This window comes from Kryptolebias marmoratus, linkage group LG2, assembly GCF_001649575.2.
Source record: "Kryptolebias marmoratus isolate JLee-2015 linkage group LG2, ASM164957v2, whole genome shotgun sequence".
In the NCBI taxonomy this organism is placed as follows: Eukaryota; Metazoa; Chordata; class Actinopteri; order Cyprinodontiformes; family Rivulidae; genus Kryptolebias; species Kryptolebias marmoratus.
This window is the reverse complement of record NC_051431.1, coordinates 17355993-17374578: the sequence shown is the minus strand read 5'-3', so window position 1 is coordinate 17374578 and position 18586 is coordinate 17355993. Positions and strand designations below refer to the sequence as shown.

Sequence of the window (18586 nt, the reverse complement as noted above, 5' to 3'; positions counted from 1 at the left end):
CACCCCCACACACACACACACAAAAAGTGAATTGCTCCCTCTGGGTTGGGGGTGAGTCCCTGCCTCAAGCAGAGGAGTTTAATTTTCTCTCAGTCCTGTTCACAAACAACAGTGGAGCGACTTGATCTGCAGTGATGAGAGCTTTGCTCCGGCCTGTTGTGGTAAAGAAGGAGCTGAGCTGAAAGGGGAAGTTCTTGATCCACTGGTCTACTTATGTTCCAGCTCTCACCTGTGGTCATGAGATTCGGATCATTGCTTAAAGAACAAGATCCCAGATACAGGCAGATGAATTGAACGTCAGTCAGAGGGTATCTGGTCTCAGCTTTGGAGGTAGAGGTGAAAAGCTCGGTCATCTGAGAGGGCCTCGAAGTGGGGTCTCTGCTCCTCAACCTCAAAAAGAAGTCAGTTTAGGTGGTTCTGATATCTGATCCAGGAGCCTTCTGGCTGTGTCCATTTGTAGGTTTTTGGACATATTCTGTTGGGAGGAGACTTTGGGATCAACTCAAAACTTATTGAAGGGATTGCGTACCTCCTTAGCATTAGCATGGGAGCACCTTAGGATCCCCCAGGAGGAGCCTGAGAGTACTCTCCTGGACCTGTTGCCTCAGCAACCTAGCCTTGGATAAGCAGATGAAATTGGATGGATGGTTGAACAGGTTCGGTTCTGGACAGTTCAAGGCCTGCAGATCTGAAAACAAACACCAAGCTTCACGGCACATGTATTTATACTGTAGTACAAAACAAATGAAGCCACATATTATATTGTAGACACCTAGTTCATAATTAAAGACATTTGTCAGCTCAGAGAAAATGTCAAGGAACTGTTGCTGTGTGAACAAGATGGGAAAAACGATTCTCAAAAACTGACTATGATACAAGACGTTTAACAGAATGATTGAAAGTACTACTTCACATTTCTTCAAGCTTTTTATGCCAGAATGTATTTTATGTGATATATATATATATATATATATATATATATATATATATATATATATAAAAATCAGAAACAATTTCAATATTTCATATTTAAAATGTGATTTTAAATATGTCATTGCCCCGTTTTTGTTGCCTGTTCTTTTGAACAATTAGTGATAATTTGGCTGCCCTTACAGGACTCAACCTGCAGTGAAATTTTGACCTTCGATTTGCAGAGTTACTTGATTCTGAGCTGTGAGAAGCTCTTATCTGCTTGTTCTCACATCTGCAGCTCTGGGAAAATAACATTTGGCTTCAATTGCAGACAAAGCTGGAAGGATTCTCAAAAAACAGTAACACCAGTGCTGGATCACTTTTTTTTTGTTGTTGTTGTTTTTCCCTTTTTTTAAAGCATCTTAATATTGAAAGAATCAATGAATATTTGCCCGCACCTCTGCACAGAGGTTTTATGCAATAAATATTTAAAAGACTTTGAAAGAAAAGTTCATCGCAAATTAAGTTTATCGGAAAACATATACGAGAATTTTGCAACGTGGCTGGGATGTTAGACGTAACCTAGTGTTGGACCTGGTGGAGGGAAGCTGTATTTGAACTCCGGGACGCGTGTAAAATGACAATGCAATGTAAGCAGAAGACTTTTTCAGCATTAACTGCTTTGAAATCATTAATGCCATTTGACTTTTGGTTTGTTTACTCTGAAAGCACAATTATTGCTGTGCAGAAATGTTCAGTTTTAAAAAGGATCAGGCCCTGATCCAAGTATAAACAATGCAAATCCCACTTGTCAGTGTGAGCAGAACTATGGAGAGATGTTTCAAGTGCTGGAAACCTGAGAAGTGGTGAGTGAAAAAGATTGTGCCATACCACCCAAAAACTGAAGCTGAAATGAAAAAGGCTTTTTGCACCTCGGGATGCTAATCCTCGTGTAGCTGACAAGTCGATAATTACAGTGGGTTTTTTTTTAACAGGAGTGTTTATTGCTCAGAATATCTCCAGTTATAATGTGGGCTGTACTGGGGCCGGCTGTGGATCAGTGGTTAGAGCAGTCGTCTCTCCTATGAGAGAGTTGGAGGTTCGATTCCACCAGTACTCCACATGTCGAAGTGTCCCTGGGCAAGACACTGAACCTCTTATTGGCTCCAATGAGCCCTGTCGGTGTGAACAGATTATCTTAGCAGAGATGTAGTACAGTGCTGCATGAATGTGTGTGTTTGGGTAAATGAGAGCACAGATTGTGTTGTAATGAGCTTTGAGTGGCCTGGTTGGTGCTATATAAGAGCAGTCCATTTATAATGTCTTAAGTATGGCTTCCTTAAAAAAAGTCCAGCAGCTTCATGTTTTCTTCTTAATGTACACTTTTTTAATCAAACTTTGTATTAGATGTAAATGCTTCTTGTGACTGTTGGCTTCTTATTAGGCTAACTTTCTTTTACCGTACATCACCTGTGAAAATAATCTTTTTGTCCTCTAACTACCCGAGTTTTCTTCTGTTATTCGATTTTAACTACCGGCCAGCTTCAGCACAGACAGATAGAGCTCACGCACGCAGAGGTGCTCCGCGGAAACTGTTGAATCAAATACGTTTGAGTTGTTTCTGAGCTAAGAAAACCTTCAAAATGTATCGGAGCCATGTCTTTTATATAGAGCCTTCAGCTTAGAAAAAGCTTCAGGCTCAAGCATCGGAGTCATGGAAAAAAAAAAGGAGGGTTTGTGAAACCGCACGTCTCGCTGTAAGCACAGAACTGACCCCGCAGAGGTGAATTACGGGTTCAAAAAACATTTCTGCTGTGATGCGGTGAGCGCAGTTAAGATTTCTAAGATAAACCTATTTACAGAAACATACAAAAATATTTGGTTTTAAATTTGAATTAATGTGGGTTTTAGACTGAGGAGGAGACCAACACAGCCATGACTTCACGCTCACATGTGTAAATAAAACAGTTGCTGCTTCCGTCCTCAGAGGCTGGAGACTACAGAGCCATGTCGGGTTAGGCGTGCTCCCCTCCCCCCCTCTCTGCAGTGCTGACGCATCTGCTGCTTTTGCATCAATCAGCAGCCTCTACATAGGTAAAGCCAGATTCCCCGCAGAGCGGAGGTTCACTCAGTCTGAGCCATTAAAGGAAAAGCACTGACGAACATCTGTGCTGTGACCGACGTGCTGCCGGAGCCACCGTCCCCTTTGCTTCTGCTTCATCTAACCACAGTCACTGCGTAAGCACGGGCGAAGTGCTCTGGCGTGATCTGCTGCTGCTGCTGCACAGGCAGAGAGTGCGTGCGCGCAGAGCTCGAAACAGATGGTGTGCCGTTATGCATCTAAGGTGCGCGTTCTTTCTGAGCGCAGTGGCTTTATTTAAAGGCGAGACGATTCCCCGTCACAGTCAACACGGGGGAACTGCGTCTGGCTCGTGCAGCGCAGGGGGAGATCTAACCCAGCATCCGTTGTACGGCAACAGACTCCTCACTTTATGCACTGATAGCAATGCAGCTGAGCATTTTCTCTGACTGTGGACTCGAGCTGATGTGTGATGTAGAGCCCCGCGTTTCCCCCCCCCCGCGCGTCTCCCTATAGTCCTCTGCGATGCTTAATAAAAGTTGCCGTTTCCTGCTCGGTGGCTCCAGAACGAAAGCGTCAGTTGCCCAGCGAGTGCGAAGGCAGAGCCTTACTCCGGTGTAGCTACATCCTGCACGAACTGCGACTCGGTCCAGTAGCTGTGCAGCGCTGTAGGACAGAAGAGCGACTAGTCAGAGGAGGGCAGGGCAGCTCTAGCCCAGGACCTGGGCTGCATGGATAGAGGCAGGCGATGGATGCTGAAGCTGGAGTCATCTGCACACTGAGAGGGAGGGAAAGGAAGAAAGACGTCAGAAAAAAAAAGCCCTGCTTCTCACAACACCGCTGTTCAGCAAGCCTCCTCGAAAAAAAATACTTTCGCCGTGCTCATACGAAACTGTTTTTCGTGTATAGTTGGGTCTAAGGGCGGTAAAGAAAGGGGATACTGCATGACTTTGTCTCCTGTTTGCTGCGCACCATTTTCTCTGATTTACTAAAAGGTACGTTTTGCATGCTTACCCTCACTGTCCATAGCCAGTCCATTTCATCTTTTTGATTTTATTATTTTTTTTAATTGTCATTATTATTGTTTGCGGAAGTACGCTTTTGCAGAGGTGCATGAAGAGGCTTTTGCTTTGACACTTTGCTCTCTGTTTGACAATACGGATCTTTTGTTGGTTTGTGGTTTGGCATGGGGGGATTTTTTTTTAACGTTTCAGAAAAAAAAAAAGAAATTATAAAAAGAAATCTTTGCTTTGGCTTTCAAGGAAAAACTAAGTTGAGGTGTGGCAAATTCATAAGCCCCGGATACCAAATTCAGAATTTCCGCTCGGCATGTGGCGGCATTAAACCACAGCAATTGATGCAAACTGTGAAAAATGAATCTTGTGAAGTGAAAATAAACGCCTATAAAGAAACAGATGCGACTGCTCCATGAATGCCACAAACTGAGAAATACGTCTGAATGTTTGGTTCATCAACTGCTCCTCTGATAATGACGAGATAGACGAGGAAGTCCATTTTGTGCTGCACACAAAGGCTCTCGGTCCAACACACACACACGCGCGCGCGCGCGTGCACACAAAAAGTAGATTCAGGTGAAGACAAAAGCAAACCTCGGCTGCTCTGCAGATTGCTGCGTGCTGCAGGTTCTCAGAGAGGGCAGGATGTTTGTGAGGCAGAGGTAACCGAATACACCGACGGCTGATACAGGCAATCGGCGTCCGGCAGAATCCCAATAAATGCTGCGCCATAGCATGTTACCATGACAACGGAGGCCCGTCTGAGACAGAAGGCAGGAGGGCAGCCGTGTTTTCAGCCGTCGGAGAGGCTGTAAAGATCGGCGGCCATGTTGTATTTGTTGCACGGTGACAAAAATGGAACGAAATAAAGAAAGATTTCAAAATCAATACAAGCAAAGCAACGTTATGTATTTACGTACACTATTCCAGAGTCGGTAATTCTGTGCTGTTTGTTAAGGGAAAAAAAAGATAAAAAATTTGAATCCGAGATACCAAACTGTAACTACAGACAACAAGCATATCCGACAACTGAATCTGCTTTGAAACCCTTAGGACAAATTCAAACGTTTCACGTCGAGTCCAGCTGCACCACTCAGACAGAACGAGCAGCCGCGTTTCCTGCAGAGCAACAACTGTCCAAAAGCTCTGCTGCACATACTCTGATAGCTGCGAAGTCGTAACACGAATAACAGCGGAGAAAAGCTCAAAATGGACCCTTGAGTAGCAGCGGTGCAGGTGTGATGATTCATCCCGTCCGAGCGGTGAAGTGGGTTTTTGTCAGACACAGTCAGCGCGACGTGCAGGACATAAAGCGAGTCAAACCGCAGGCTCTGATGTGACTATAAATAATACATCACACAAACAAATGTACTCTGACTTCTTTTAAGTCTCTCTGAGCTGATTGTAGTGCTCACAATAAAACACCTTATCATCGTGTACATGTTTGTAGCTCAGTTCTGCCTGCATAAGAACGGTGGATGTGCATCGTGTGCGGTGTGCAGGGTCCGAATAATTAAGCCGTGCATCCTCAAGATTATCTTAAAGTCACCAGAAACGAATATTTCTGCTTTTCATTTGATGTTTTTTACCACATCCTGCCGATCGCCATTTCCCCTACACAAATGACTATTTATTATTTCCCAGGATTCACAACTTTTTTTTTTTTGTGATACAAGTGAGCGGACGCCTTCAGCTGACGGAGGGACCATTTGACTCGCCGTCACATAATTATCTGCTTGACATTTTCTTAAATAATCCAAGCACTGTGAAAAACAGGTCTGCCATAACAGCTGCACAAGCTTCACTGCACAGCTGCTAGAATTAGCATTCATCTAGATTGAAAAAAGAAAATAATAAAAAAAAAAATCTATCATTTACTGCAAAAGCCAGGACATCTGTTGTCTGAACAAAATGTCTTAAGAAGACATTAAAATTTTGACAAGTAATCAAGTAATCAACCAGCGTGAGCTTCCATAACAAGTTATTTCCATCCAGTTCAAAGAAGAGAATAACAGCGATGGATCAAATATATTAAATATGCTGTACATGTCATTTATATCACTATATTAAAGGTTTCTGTCAATGTGTTTCAGGTCAGCAGCAACTGATTTATCACACCTTTGGTCCTTTTTATAAAGACGCACTTTCACTGATTTTGAATTTTTTTTTTTATGTAACAGTAAGAGTGCTTTCTGACGCAGTCCTTTAGTGCAACATTCAGGACTTCAGCGTCGACATTAACGTGTCATCCAGCAAATTCACTTATGGCTGGAATTTAAAAGAAAATCCTCTCCCACATAAGTCCCATCCCCAGTAATCTCTCTCCCAAACTGCAGCCCTGACCAATGATTCACAACTGAATAGTTCCTATTTTAACCCAACAACAGTTTTGTTTTTATCGCCTCAATTAACCTTAAAAAAAATACAGAGGAAATATAATTCTGAAATGAACTGTACAAATATCAAATGACAATGGCACAATCTTTACATCAGTTCTGTAAATGTACCTGTACCTTACAGCACAGTATTATTTGATGATGTTAAAGATTTCATTACCCTCTGAGTGGGATCTGGTCTTTGGGGTTGAAAGTTTAGGAAGAAATGTTTTATGTGGAAAAAGTGAGGAGACTATAATGTTTGGCATAAGGAAACTGGCATTCATGTGCCAAAACATTACTGCCATCTAGTGTTAAAACAAAAGAAATACACAAAGGTTGTCAAATAGGAAATGAAAACACTTCTGGGCCTATTTAAATTAGAATTTCGTCAATTTTTCCTCATATTGTGATGTAATAATTTCTTGTCTTTTTATTTTTTAGATGACCGCAGTGTCCTCATACATCAGAACCTGATGGATAGCACACACCCTTGCACTGTGCTAAGCAAGCTCAATGAGCAGCGCTCACAAGGCCTCTTCTGTGACGTCACCATCGTGGTGGAGGATGTGAAGTTTCGGGCCCACAAGAACATCCTCGCAGCATGCAGCGGCTACTTCAAAAGCACTCTGCTAGGTTCTGACACATGCAGCTCCAGCCAAGTGCTGGAGCTCATGGACCTGAGGTCCGAGGTGTTTGCCAACATCCTGAACTTCATATACTGCTCAAAGGTGACGGCCCTCAGCGCCGACGACACACGGGGGCTTGTGGCAGCAGGGAAAAGACTTGGTATTCCGTTTTTAGAGAGGCTCACAGAAGAGAAGCAGGACGAGTGTGTAGCATCGACAGACTTTTGCACAGCTCTTGGGTCCGGACAAACAAAGAAGGAAGCTTCCAGGCCCGAAGAGATCGACGGAACCAGAGGGCCTCGCATTACTAACGCCTTCTCTATCAATGAAGTGAGCCTCGGCAACAATCCCTTCACCTCTTTGGATCACACCGATAAAGAGCAGCAGCTGCCAGATGTGGGAGAGCTACCATCAGACTTTTCGACGACATCCTGCATCAACGGGAGCAACGAGCCAAGCCACACCCTCTTCGAACACTCGTATGCAGTAAGCAAATCCACCGACGGCAAAGAAAGCAGTCAGTGGGACAACAATAAGGCCCACAAGCCTTTACAGTCAAAGCAACTCATTTACAGGAACTCAGGCCCCCTCAAAAAACGCCACAGGCTGAGAGGCATTTTTGGCAGAAGTATACTTTCAAGGCCTGCAGAACTAGAAACAGATAAATTAAACTCAGTAACTTCCTCATTATCCACTGGTGATTCAGAGACACCTGCCACCATTATGACTCCATCTTCACTTTTCTCAGAGGCAGAAACAGAGAAACAAATGGACACAGGGCTATCTGCGGCCACTGACGAAGTTAATATGGAGTTGGGGCCGCCGCCACTTTCTCCTCACACCGAAGACAGCATTTTAATCTACAGCTGCGAGCAGTGTACAGAGATATTTCCAAATAAAGCTCTCCTCACCATTCACGCAGAGGTGCATCGAAAGCATTTCGTGAGTCATTTGTTTTGCAAATTCTGCTGCAGAAAATTCATACACCTCAAGCGGCTGCACAACCACGAGCAGGTATGTCCGTCCGCTTTAAGAGGCCCGCCTAAGCTAGATCCCAGGGACACGTCGGCCAAAGACGTGGACCAAGACTCGGACGACCTGTTGGATGTGGAGAGCATTGACACGCAGCCTCCTCCTGCAGATCTCTCCGACCCTTACGTGCCAGAGTCTGCTCCGCTGGTCCAGTCGGCGCATCAACAAAACGGAAAGACAGCGAAGCTAGGTGTTGGTCAGAGGAGATACAACTGCAGTGTGTGCAAACGGGTTTATGTTACCCTATCCAGCCTGAAGCGGCACGAGAACGTACATTCTTGGCAGAGGGCCTACCCTTGTCATTACTGTAATAAAGTATTTGCCTTGGCGGAGTATCGTACAAAACATGAAATCTGGCACACAGGTGAACGGCGCTATCAGTGTATCTTTTGCCTGGAGACGTTCATGACATATTATATCTTGAAAAACCATCAGAAGTCCTTTCATGGCATCGATCCAAATCTATCTGTTAAGAAGAAATCCGCCAATGGTGGGCTGAAAGCTAGCGTTTATCCAATCAAGCTCTACAGGCTTCTGCCCATGAAGTTTAGAAAGAGACAATACAAGACGTACAGTCAGACGTACTCAGAACACACAGAAAGAACTGATCCATCCTCTCTGGACAGCAATTCTCTTATTCCTCCCTTTGAGGAAAATGGTCTCATTAGCCACGCCGACGCAACGTCTTTCCCTCTAACCTTCATGGCAACGACAAAGATCGTCTCCCCTGTCGTTCCCCGCATCTGCTTCAACAAGCCAAGCGACCGTGACATGGACCAAAGCCCGAACAGTGAGTTGGAAGTGCACGGAAGCACGAGGCAAGATGTCGAAAACAGGGATCCATCTGTGGATGACTGCGACAGGATCTTCTCTGTACACCCCAGTTCTGACATTACTGCAGGTTATAACAATGATCCACCAATGATAATCGACTCCGACAACATCGCCCGCGATGTGTCCTTCCTAAATTCACTGAGTACTGTTAAAAAGTTAGGCGAGCTGTCGGCTTCCGCAAAAAGAGTTGAGGAGATGACCAAGGAGATACTTCAGTCCACTGCAGAGAATCCGATGTGTGATAAAATTGTGGAGACATACATTGCCAAACCTGCATGCCAGGGTCCATCTCTGGAAAGTGATTCCATGCCTCTGTGTCAGATAACAGTGAAAATAGGCAATGAAGCCATCATTCGCCGTCAGATCAAAGGATCTAAGCTCTTCCCCAGGAAGAAGAGGAGAGCGAGAAAACTGAGCGGCAAGCAGAGTCCGAGTCAGAGCTCTCCAACGAGGGAAAACTCGGAGAGCCCCAGACTTCGCTTCAGACCCGAAATCTCCGCTTCCGCGGGCCCAGAGGCGTACGACGACGCCAATGACTGCGACACAGCAGATGAGCTTTGGCGCCCGTACTATTCGTACAAAGCTAAAAAGAAACGAAACAAGCTCAAGTACAAACACAGCAGGGCTATGTTTCACCAGTATCCCGACCCACCTGCAGACAGAACGTCCGCCAGTGAGGCCCACCTCGACAGAACCCCCTTTCCAGCTGAGGAGAGGAACTCAGGCGGTAGTGGAGGGGTGAAACATAGTCTTGGCAGGAACCACGGCCCCAGGGCCACTTACAATTGTGACATCTGCGACAGCTCTTTTATCACAGAGACGGGGCTGAAAGCTCACGTGATTGGTTCCCACCCATATTTCTGCCGGATCTGTGGCAAACAAGGCCCCCCCGGCGAGGCACCGGTCGGTGGCGATTACATCTGCAGGAGCTGCATGGAGAATGGCTCCTGTTTCGACGACACACCCCGCAGCCCGAACCCGGAGAAGAAATACCGCTGCTCCTTTTGCCCCCAGCGGTTTCTGTATCTCGCCACCAAGAAAAGCCACGAGAAAAGACACCAGACAGAGAACAGGGAAAGTTACAGATTCAACACCTTCACGTCCTCTTCCAAGTACTCCGCTCACCCAAAGGAGGACAGTAAACAAGGCGCCGCCAAAACGGAGGACGCCGACCATCAAGAGGGCAAGATCATCAAATCTGAGAGCGTGGAAGGAGAATATTTTTCATCTGAAGGCACTCTTAAAATCAAGGATGCAACAGACTTTCAGTCTCTGACTACCTTCCAAGACGTGTCAAATTCCGGCATTAAAAGGCCGTTATCGCCCTACTCCGACTCACTGCCTTCTCTCGCATCCTCCAGGGTCAAACACAAATTCGTAAAAAAGAGGATCAACGTGCATCACTCTATGCATCTCCTTTCCAAGAAGCAGGTCTGTGACGGAGGCGACGACGGCAACAAGATGGCGTCGGCAGGACCCGGAGTGCACAGCCACGAAAAGCCCGGCAAACTCTTCGGAAGGAACGATTCCGACTCAAACGGGCCGCACATTTCTGTTCACAAGCCGGAGAAATGGGTGTGCAAAGAGGAGCCCTTTTTCTAAAATGTCCGAGGACTGAAACCATTTGTAGAAATATCAAGAAAGTTAAAAAAAAAAAAAATACTTCTGAAGTTGCTGCTTTTGTTATAAAGTACAATATCTGCAAAATTATCTTTGCAGATAAACTTTAAAAAGTGTTTCAAACGGACAATGCAAAGTATAAGAATGTAACATCAGTACTCTTTAATTTCTTCCTTACTAAACTCCAATTTAGGACTTGGCGATTTTATCTTTTTCTTGTTTTGTTTTGTTTTGTTATTTTTTTTCCCCACCTACATAGAAGATAGTTTTTGTAATATAGGGCCTTCTGACACAAACTGTCTGTCGTCCTTTTGTCTATGCATGTATGGCAGAGTCCTAAACTCATGGTAAGGTTTTTTTTTTTTTCTTTTTCAAACGCCGTGCAATAACAAATCAACATTTCCAATGCAGAAAAGCGACCTACTGTGGTTATAGCTTCACTTCTTACAAAGAAAATCTGGGCAAAACCGTAGAAATTTTCTGCTGACGCGTTGTCGAATCTTGTTCAATTACCTGGGTTTGCACTTTATGGTATACTATGCTGATTTGTTCTTTTAATACTTTGGTAATTCAATTTTTATTCTAAGCACCACTGATGTAATTTGAATTTCTACTATTAATACACAGAACCACTGAGAGGACATTTACTCCTTTTTTTTGTGTTTAGTAGGTTTAAAACGTGTAAAACTATTCAAATAAAAATGATTGATATTATTAAAAGTAAAACTGTGTCCTTCTTCACCGCGCTTGTTCAAAGGGCAGAATTAGGCGTCAGTCAGACATCGTTAAAGGATAATACTGCAACCAGCACCTTCCAGTTCAACTGTTTTCAAAGAAATCTGAACGGAAAACTTTAAAAAGGGACAAATTTCATGAACCGTGTTCGAACTAAGTCTCCTCCACAGTTTTTTTTTTTTTCTGAAAGCCACGTGATGGTCTCCTGCTCCTTCGGGGACCTGCGGCCCATCTGAAAAGTCCATTCCTTCTATGCCTCACATCTGCGTTGGTCTCTAAACATAATTTCCAGATGTTTCCAGACTCCTCACTTCTTTCCTAAAGTTTGGTTTGTGATGCACCGAATGAATGAGACGGTTTACAAAACATGGCACAGCAGAACACACCTATAATCCAACGAATTTCATTCTAATTCCACTGAAATCTATCGTTTGTTCAGCCATGACTATTTAAAACACTAAGAGTAACAAATCATGTCGTTAGGGACCTTTTTGACGGAACAATTAAATTAAGATTTGTATTTAGAATCTGATCTGTAAGCCAAAATATGAATGATATTGAACTTTTAGAAAAGTACAAAATATACCCCTGTAAAGTTAAGTATAGTTAGCCATTTAGCTCACAAATGCTGAAGATGCCAAGCTGCAACAATTACTATAAATAATAACAAATCACATGCAGATCAATATGATCATTTTCTTCTTATTTGCCAAGTTATGTGTAGTTTTGGTAATTTTATGAGTTTGACATGTTTTGCTTTCATATTCCCCTTTGACCAATTTGTGTCACATTCTGCTCCATCTCAGTTATTATTTTAATTCACCTTTTTACACGTCTCTTTATAATTCTGCAAAAAAAAAAAAAAAAAAAGATCATACTCATCCATTTATGCACAGTAGACCGGTCCAATAGCTGCTGTCAACTACAGTAATACACACACTGGAAAGGTTATGAACTATTAATAGGTTTTCAAACAACCTCAGTTCTGAGAAATAAAGTTTAAACCTGACAGGACTGATCAGCTAACAGCTAGTCATCGTCGTTCATGCAAATGCTGTTATTTAAGCCTTTACACTGACCATTTCCCATTACATTGTTTCTCTGGCAGAAACTTTATAATGTCTCCGCTGGAAGACAGCTAGTCTGAATGGGTTCACTCAGACTAACCACTGTCAGCTTATCAATAAGAGGGCCAACCTTAAAACAACTCCAGTCTTCAAAAATATGTTGTGGTTCATGCGTGCACAGTTGTTCAAACCTTTACCCCAACGTCACACTTATTCCAACATAAATATCATGATATTCCTCAATGACCCAGTTCCCAGATTGAGGATATCGTCGGACGGTATATGGAGAGCTTCGAAGATCTCCTTAATCCGGCCACCGTGTCCACCTCTGAGGAGGCAGAGTCTGAAGACCCGGAGGTGGGCGAGTCCATTACCATGGCAGAGGTTGCCGAGGTGGTTAAAAAGCTCCCCGGTGGCAGGGCGCCGGGAGGAGACAAGATTCGCTCCGAGATGCTGAAGGCTTTGGACGTTGTGGGGCTGTCATTGTTAACACGTCTCCTCAGTGCTGGATGGGAAACCGGGACAACCCCTGCAGAGTGGGGGTGGTCCCCATTTTTTAAAAAGGGGAGACTGTTCCAACTATCAAGTGATCCCACATCTTTACCCTTGTGGAGTTAATGGGCTCATGGGAGTTTGACTCTCTAGTCTGTACGTGTTTTGTGGATTTGGAGAAAACTTATGAGAAGTTTCCCTGAGGCATTCTGTGACAGGGGTGCTAGGGTTACTTTTAAGGTCTATCCCGTCCCTGTATAACCAAAGCAAGAGCTCCGTCTGCGGCCTCGGCACAAAGTCGAGCTCATTTCCAGTGTGAGTTGGACTCCACCGGGGCTGTCCCTCGTCTTCAATTCTGTTTGTGGCGTTCATAAACAGAGGCTCAAGGCGCTGTCAGGGAGAGAGAGAGGGGTGCCTGGTTTTGGTACCTCAGGGTCTGTTTTTTATGGTTCGATATGGTTCTGTTGGCGTCTTCAGGCCATGACCTTCAGCGTGAACTGGGGTGGTTCGTAGCCAAGCGTGAAGCGGCTGGGATGAGATGGGAGTCAGCTCCTCTAAGTTCAGGGCCATGGTTCTCAACCAGAAAAGGCTGGAACGCTTCCTCCGAGTCGGGAGGGAGATTTAGTCTCAAGCAGGGGAGTTAAAGTATCTTGAAATCTTGTTCTCAAGAGACGGTGGGATGGAGAGGAAGATGGATCGACGGATCAATGAATCGGGGCGTCGTCCACCGTAATGAGAGTGTTGCTCCGGTCTGTCTCGACGAAAAGGGAACCACGCCGGAGTGCAAATCTCTCAATTTACTGCTCCATTTACGCTCGACTCCTCACCAATGGTGACGAGGTATGAAAGAAAGATCCCAGATACCAGCAGCTAACAGGACTGGCGGGCTCAGCCTTAGAGAGAAGGTGAGGAGCTCCATCCTCTAGGGGGGGGAAGCTCGGAGGAGAGCCTCTGCATTGACAGGACTCAGCTGAGGTGGTTCAGGCGTTTCATTTGGATGCCTCAAAGAGAGACATCCACAGGTAAGATATTAACTGTCTGTAGCCTTTCCACAGAGCCACAATGTCAAAATGTCAGATTATTCCTTTAACAGACAGAGTCACTTAAACACATGAAAAAGTAAGCTATATTAAGAATTAAAATTTAACCACCAAACTTGGATAAGTACATAACAATCACAAAGCGAAATGGTTAACACATGGTTTAAAAGCACAGTCGATCAGGGCTGGAAAACCAAATGGAGTCAGTTTTGTAGGAAACCTATATCAGCGCATGTATTTTATGCTGCATACCTGACTGAGGCTAGCTGCATCTATCAGCAATCAGAAGCGCCGCCTTGAAAGAGAGAAAGAAATGATCTTTGTGTTTTTATTCAGTGGAGGGACTGAAATAAATTGAAGAAATCCCAAGATTGTTGTATATATGATATGTAGATATGTATAAATACATGATTACATTTGGGAAATCTGAGCAAAAATGACCTTAACAAGCATAGATTTATCAAAATGCATCAAGAATTTTTTTTGTGATTTCATATCAGGTGTTTCTCATCTACTCACTCTGCTAAAAGTTGGAAACCACGTAAGACACAACCACAAGTCCATCTGTGGACATCTGTTCGCTGCAAATCCTGTAGGGAAAACATATATAAATGTGTAATTAGTTGTCAAAATGCATTATTTGCAGTGAACACAAATGTAAAATAATACTTCAAGTCTTCGGCCAAGAGCGACTGCTTCCTGACACCTTCACATGTGGGGCGTATATGGAACCGGTTCAATAATTGACTGTGTCAAAACAAAAAAGAGAAATCAGTTTCCTGGCGTTAGTAAACAGCAGGCACAGGATTCCATTACACTGGTGCCGATGTGCAGCAGGTGCTGCGTTGAGCAGAGGAGGCAGGACCTAAACAGATGGAAACAACACCAGATGTGAAGTAAGGATTCAGGGATTTTCGTTTACAATTTGCTACATCTGGCTGAAATATTCAACAGCATCGACGGCACTGACTGTAGTTGAACCAAAAACCGCATCACCCGTTTATGGATCAGACGTTTATGTCTCCTGTTAACGTCAGCAACCTTACACTGGAAACAGTTAGTAGGATTTTAGGTCATTTGAATCCTCTGGTTACTTTGTAGATAGTTTCTAAGAGCTCATTCAGCTTAGAGTATAACTTTAGTTATAGTCTAACTAGAGTCAGACAGGCTAACAGTGGTCTGTAGGGCCCGCTCTACTTTTCTGCCGTTGAAAGAAGAGAAGTTTGAGGTTTTACTGACATCCGTTTAGAATCTGTTGATCGTAGAAATAGTAATTTGTCCAACTTTCCAACTTCAGTGAACCCAATCAATGATCGTGACACTTGTCTGGAATGTGGAAGCACATAGATTTACTAAAGCGAACAGACTATATACATGTGTTCCTTTCTTTTTAAATGAGGAGGCAGGTTTTCCCAGCATCTAGTTGGGAAAATAAAAATTTTCACACTGTTGTTTTCCTGTTTATAGTACATGTTTACTGTTTTTTTTTTTACTACCAAACTACTTCTGGATACCTTACACACTATTCTTACATCAGAACATTCGGCTCGATTGCAAACAGCATGCTGTGACGTTTAGTATTTTTAACTTTTATACTTTTTAAATTATGTACCTTTATTTTTTAAAAATCCCCATAGAAATACATCAAGATCTCTTCAATTCATTCAGAAACATTGTTCTCTGAAATCTACTTCATCAAACTATTTGTACCCCTTTATGCTAGTTTTAGCTTATGGCTACAATTTTGCTCATCTTAATCTTTAGCTAGTTTTGCTACATTTAGCTTTTAGCTAAGATTTTGCTTACTTTAGCTACAATTTTGAGAATCTTAGTTTGTAGATACCATTACAGTTGTTTTACCTTTTAGCTAAAGTTTTGCTATTTTCAGCGTTTAGCTCTAATTTTGCTCATTTTAATCTTTAGCTAGTTTAGCTACATTTAGCATTTAGGCCTTTCCCTAACTTTTGCTTTAAGCTAGTTTAGCTATATTTAGCTTTTAGCTAAAAGTTTGTTGAATTTAACTGCAATTTTGCTAATTTTAGTTTGTAGCTACCATTATGGCTATTTTACCTTTTAGCTAAGGTTTTGCTATTTTTTAGCATTTAGCTAAAATTTAGTTTATTTATGTTTGTAGCTATGGTGCGTATGATTTAGGCTTTTAGCTACTTTTTTCCAATTTTGATCTTTTACCAACAGTTTTGCTACAATTAGCCTTTAGCAACTTTTTTGCGAAGTTGAACGACAGTTTTGCTAATTTGATCTTTTAGCTACCATTAAGGCAGTTTTATCTTTTAGCTACAGTTTTGCTAATTTCAACATTTTGCTACAACTTTGCTTATTTATGTTTTTCAGCTATAGTTCAGGTAGCTACTTTGTGCAAACTGTAATTTTTACCAACAGTTTTGCTAATTTTAGCTTGTATTTAAGTTTTATATTATTATGATTATTTTCTATTCGTTTCTGGTCGTTTTAACGTTATTTAATTCAACAACTTTCTCCAAACTCACTTAACACTTCGCGTTCACCTCTGCATCTCTTTCAGGAAACCCCAGTCTCTCCTGTTTGTATTTTTAGTTGTTTTTTTTTTTGGCACCGGACAGTTTAGAGATTAGAAATGTGAAGCCTCTCCGTGGTAATTTGAATCCGTAGGCTCCAAAATGTGTGTTTCCAGTCACCTTTCAGCTGTTTTGGGTCTCTCCTCTCGCTACAGTTCAGTGATGTGTCCAGGGGCGGCTGTCGGCTCATTCACGCGCACATGAGCGTGTTGTCTCCAACGGACACAGTTCGCTCGAGCGCAGCTATCCGAGGTTAGCTAGCAGCGCTAGCGCTACAACTCCAAGTCTAAGACGTTATTGCATAATACACCACGCCGCACAGACACCTTCAATCCTTTTTTTTTAAACTCCTGACAGCTACGCGCTGCTGCGACAGCCGAGAGGACTCCGGAGGAAGCGGTGAATGTTTTAAAGCAACAGTTTTTTACGAGACCCGACGTGACGCGGCGGTGGGGCTGGCTTTCCTCCACTCTGTCTGCATTCATAAACGGATATGATGATAAAACAGCGCTGAATGCACCGGAGCAGCAACAACACTCAGCCCTGACCATGGCGGAAGAGGACGACGCTAGGATTCGGATTTTACAGAGTCTGCGGGGTAAAATATGTAAGTGTGACTGACCGGGTGGGCGATGCGTCTCACACACACATACGCACACACACACACACACAGTGTGTGTGGGGGGTGGGGGGGAAGCGAGGTCGGGAGAAGAGCCGAACGGCGAGACAGGAGGAACCCGGAGGGGCGCGGTGTGCTATCTATCAACAGCCGACAGAGTGAAGGCAGAGACGGGCACTTGAGAGCAGCGGGCTCTGCTGCCTGCTGGTGCCTAACGTCAAGTTAGCATGCTAGCAGCTCCTGCTAGCTGGCTCTACGTGTCACCACGAGTCGCTTAACGGCTTGACCGCCGGCAGTTGGGTCCTTCGAACAAATGCCGAGCTCTACGTGGGAATTTAGCCCTGTTTTCGTTGAGCAGAGCTTCCTGGGAGCTAGCTACTACCAGCCGCTCTCAGTGTGCGTCGTCGCTCAGCTAGCCCATTCAGCTTTATCGTCGCTGAACACAGGTGTGCTGCCAGAATCTGTGACCCGTCAGATTCTGGGACCCAAAAACACAGCAGGGCTTTCATTTGGGTTGTCAAAAGCCTCTTCGTAGTTTGTTATTGTGCTTTATTATGGCAGCTCAAAATGCTGCCCTGTGATATTTATCATTTATGCACAAATAGAGAAATGCAGTGTAAAAAAAGGAGAGTTGCTGTCAAAACTTATCAATACACTGAATCAGATGTAGCTGAGAACCTGATGTTTAGTTTTAATGTTAAATATGTCAGATTACTATCCTGAGTTATAAAGTAAGTTCAGTCTCTATATCAAATTTTTTTTTGGGGGGAGGGTCATTCAGTTCTTTACAGAGACAATAACTTAAATGGGGTTTAAAGTGGGGAGTCTCATCATTTGTCAGAACAATAAAGACTAAAGCGTAAACAGGAAAGAGTTACCCATTTTACATGCTGGACCAAGTCATTTAGCAAGCAAAAGCAGGTTAGTCATTAAAGACACAAAATGAGAAGTCACTTTCAAAGCAAGATGTATCCGTGGGTAATATCTTTAGTCTGGGCTGATTCGGTGCAATATTCATGTTTTTAAGATATGTTTTGTTTTGGTCCAGGATGTGTTTTTGCAAATCTCTACAAAAAGTTAAGTCTCCTCATATTTTGAGACTCAAACTAAAATAAATAAAGTAGTGGACCAATGATTGTGTTTTGCTGCAGATTTGATTAAGCTCATAAGTTAGTTGTTCGTATTAATGTTTTCAGGTAATTCCTATTAGTTTTGTTGACTTAAAAAGAAACACGCAGTCAATATTTAAAAGGGAAACTGCTTAAAGTCAGCTGTAAATACACTCATTTGTTATAAAAAAAACAACAAAAAAATGGTTGCTGTTGTCATGTTTAAAAAGCTGCACGATTTATCAATGATGCGAGCCTAAGAGAAACGTTTTGAAGCTGAGGTGTGGCAAGTGCCCCCCCAAGTAAAGCGGCTTGAAAAACATCAATTTATTGTGAGGGGGTGGGGGGGTCGGCTTCAACCTTTCAATGCCTATGCACACAATAGAAAGGCAAATGTCAGTTTCACTACTATGAATTAATGAGAAAACAGTAAGCAGAACAAAAATTGAGGAACTATCATGGCATGTAGCT

General features: G+C 43.3%; 1 protein-coding gene and 1 long non-coding RNA gene across 3 annotated transcripts in view; one reads left to right on the top strand and one right to left on the bottom strand.

The window, feature by feature from the left end:
* Positions 1-11212, top strand: part of zbtb38 (zinc finger and BTB domain containing 38) — a 14141-nt gene extending 2929 nt beyond the window's left edge. Inside the window, exons 1-2 of one of the 2 annotated variants that reach the window (XM_017423976.3) lie at positions 3733-3987; positions 6828-10569. In XM_017423976.3, the coding sequence (XP_017279465.1) occupies positions 6860-10480 (3621 nt within the window). In that variant the 5' untranslated portion in view covers positions 3733-3987; positions 6828-6859 and the 3' untranslated portion in view covers positions 10481-10569. Of the gene's footprint in view, positions 1-3732; positions 3988-6827 lie in introns of those variants that run through there. The other variant, XM_017423973.3, reaches the window with a different exon arrangement.
* On the bottom strand, positions 3507-17018 carry LOC112450762. Its single transcript, XR_003039448.2, has 4 exons — positions 16508-17018; positions 14352-14422; positions 14085-14127; positions 3507-3770 (listed from the first exon to the last, which is right to left on the bottom strand). It is a non-coding gene; the product is annotated as an uncharacterized LOC112450762 (long non-coding RNA).
* Positions 17019-18586: the final 1568 nt, after the last annotated feature.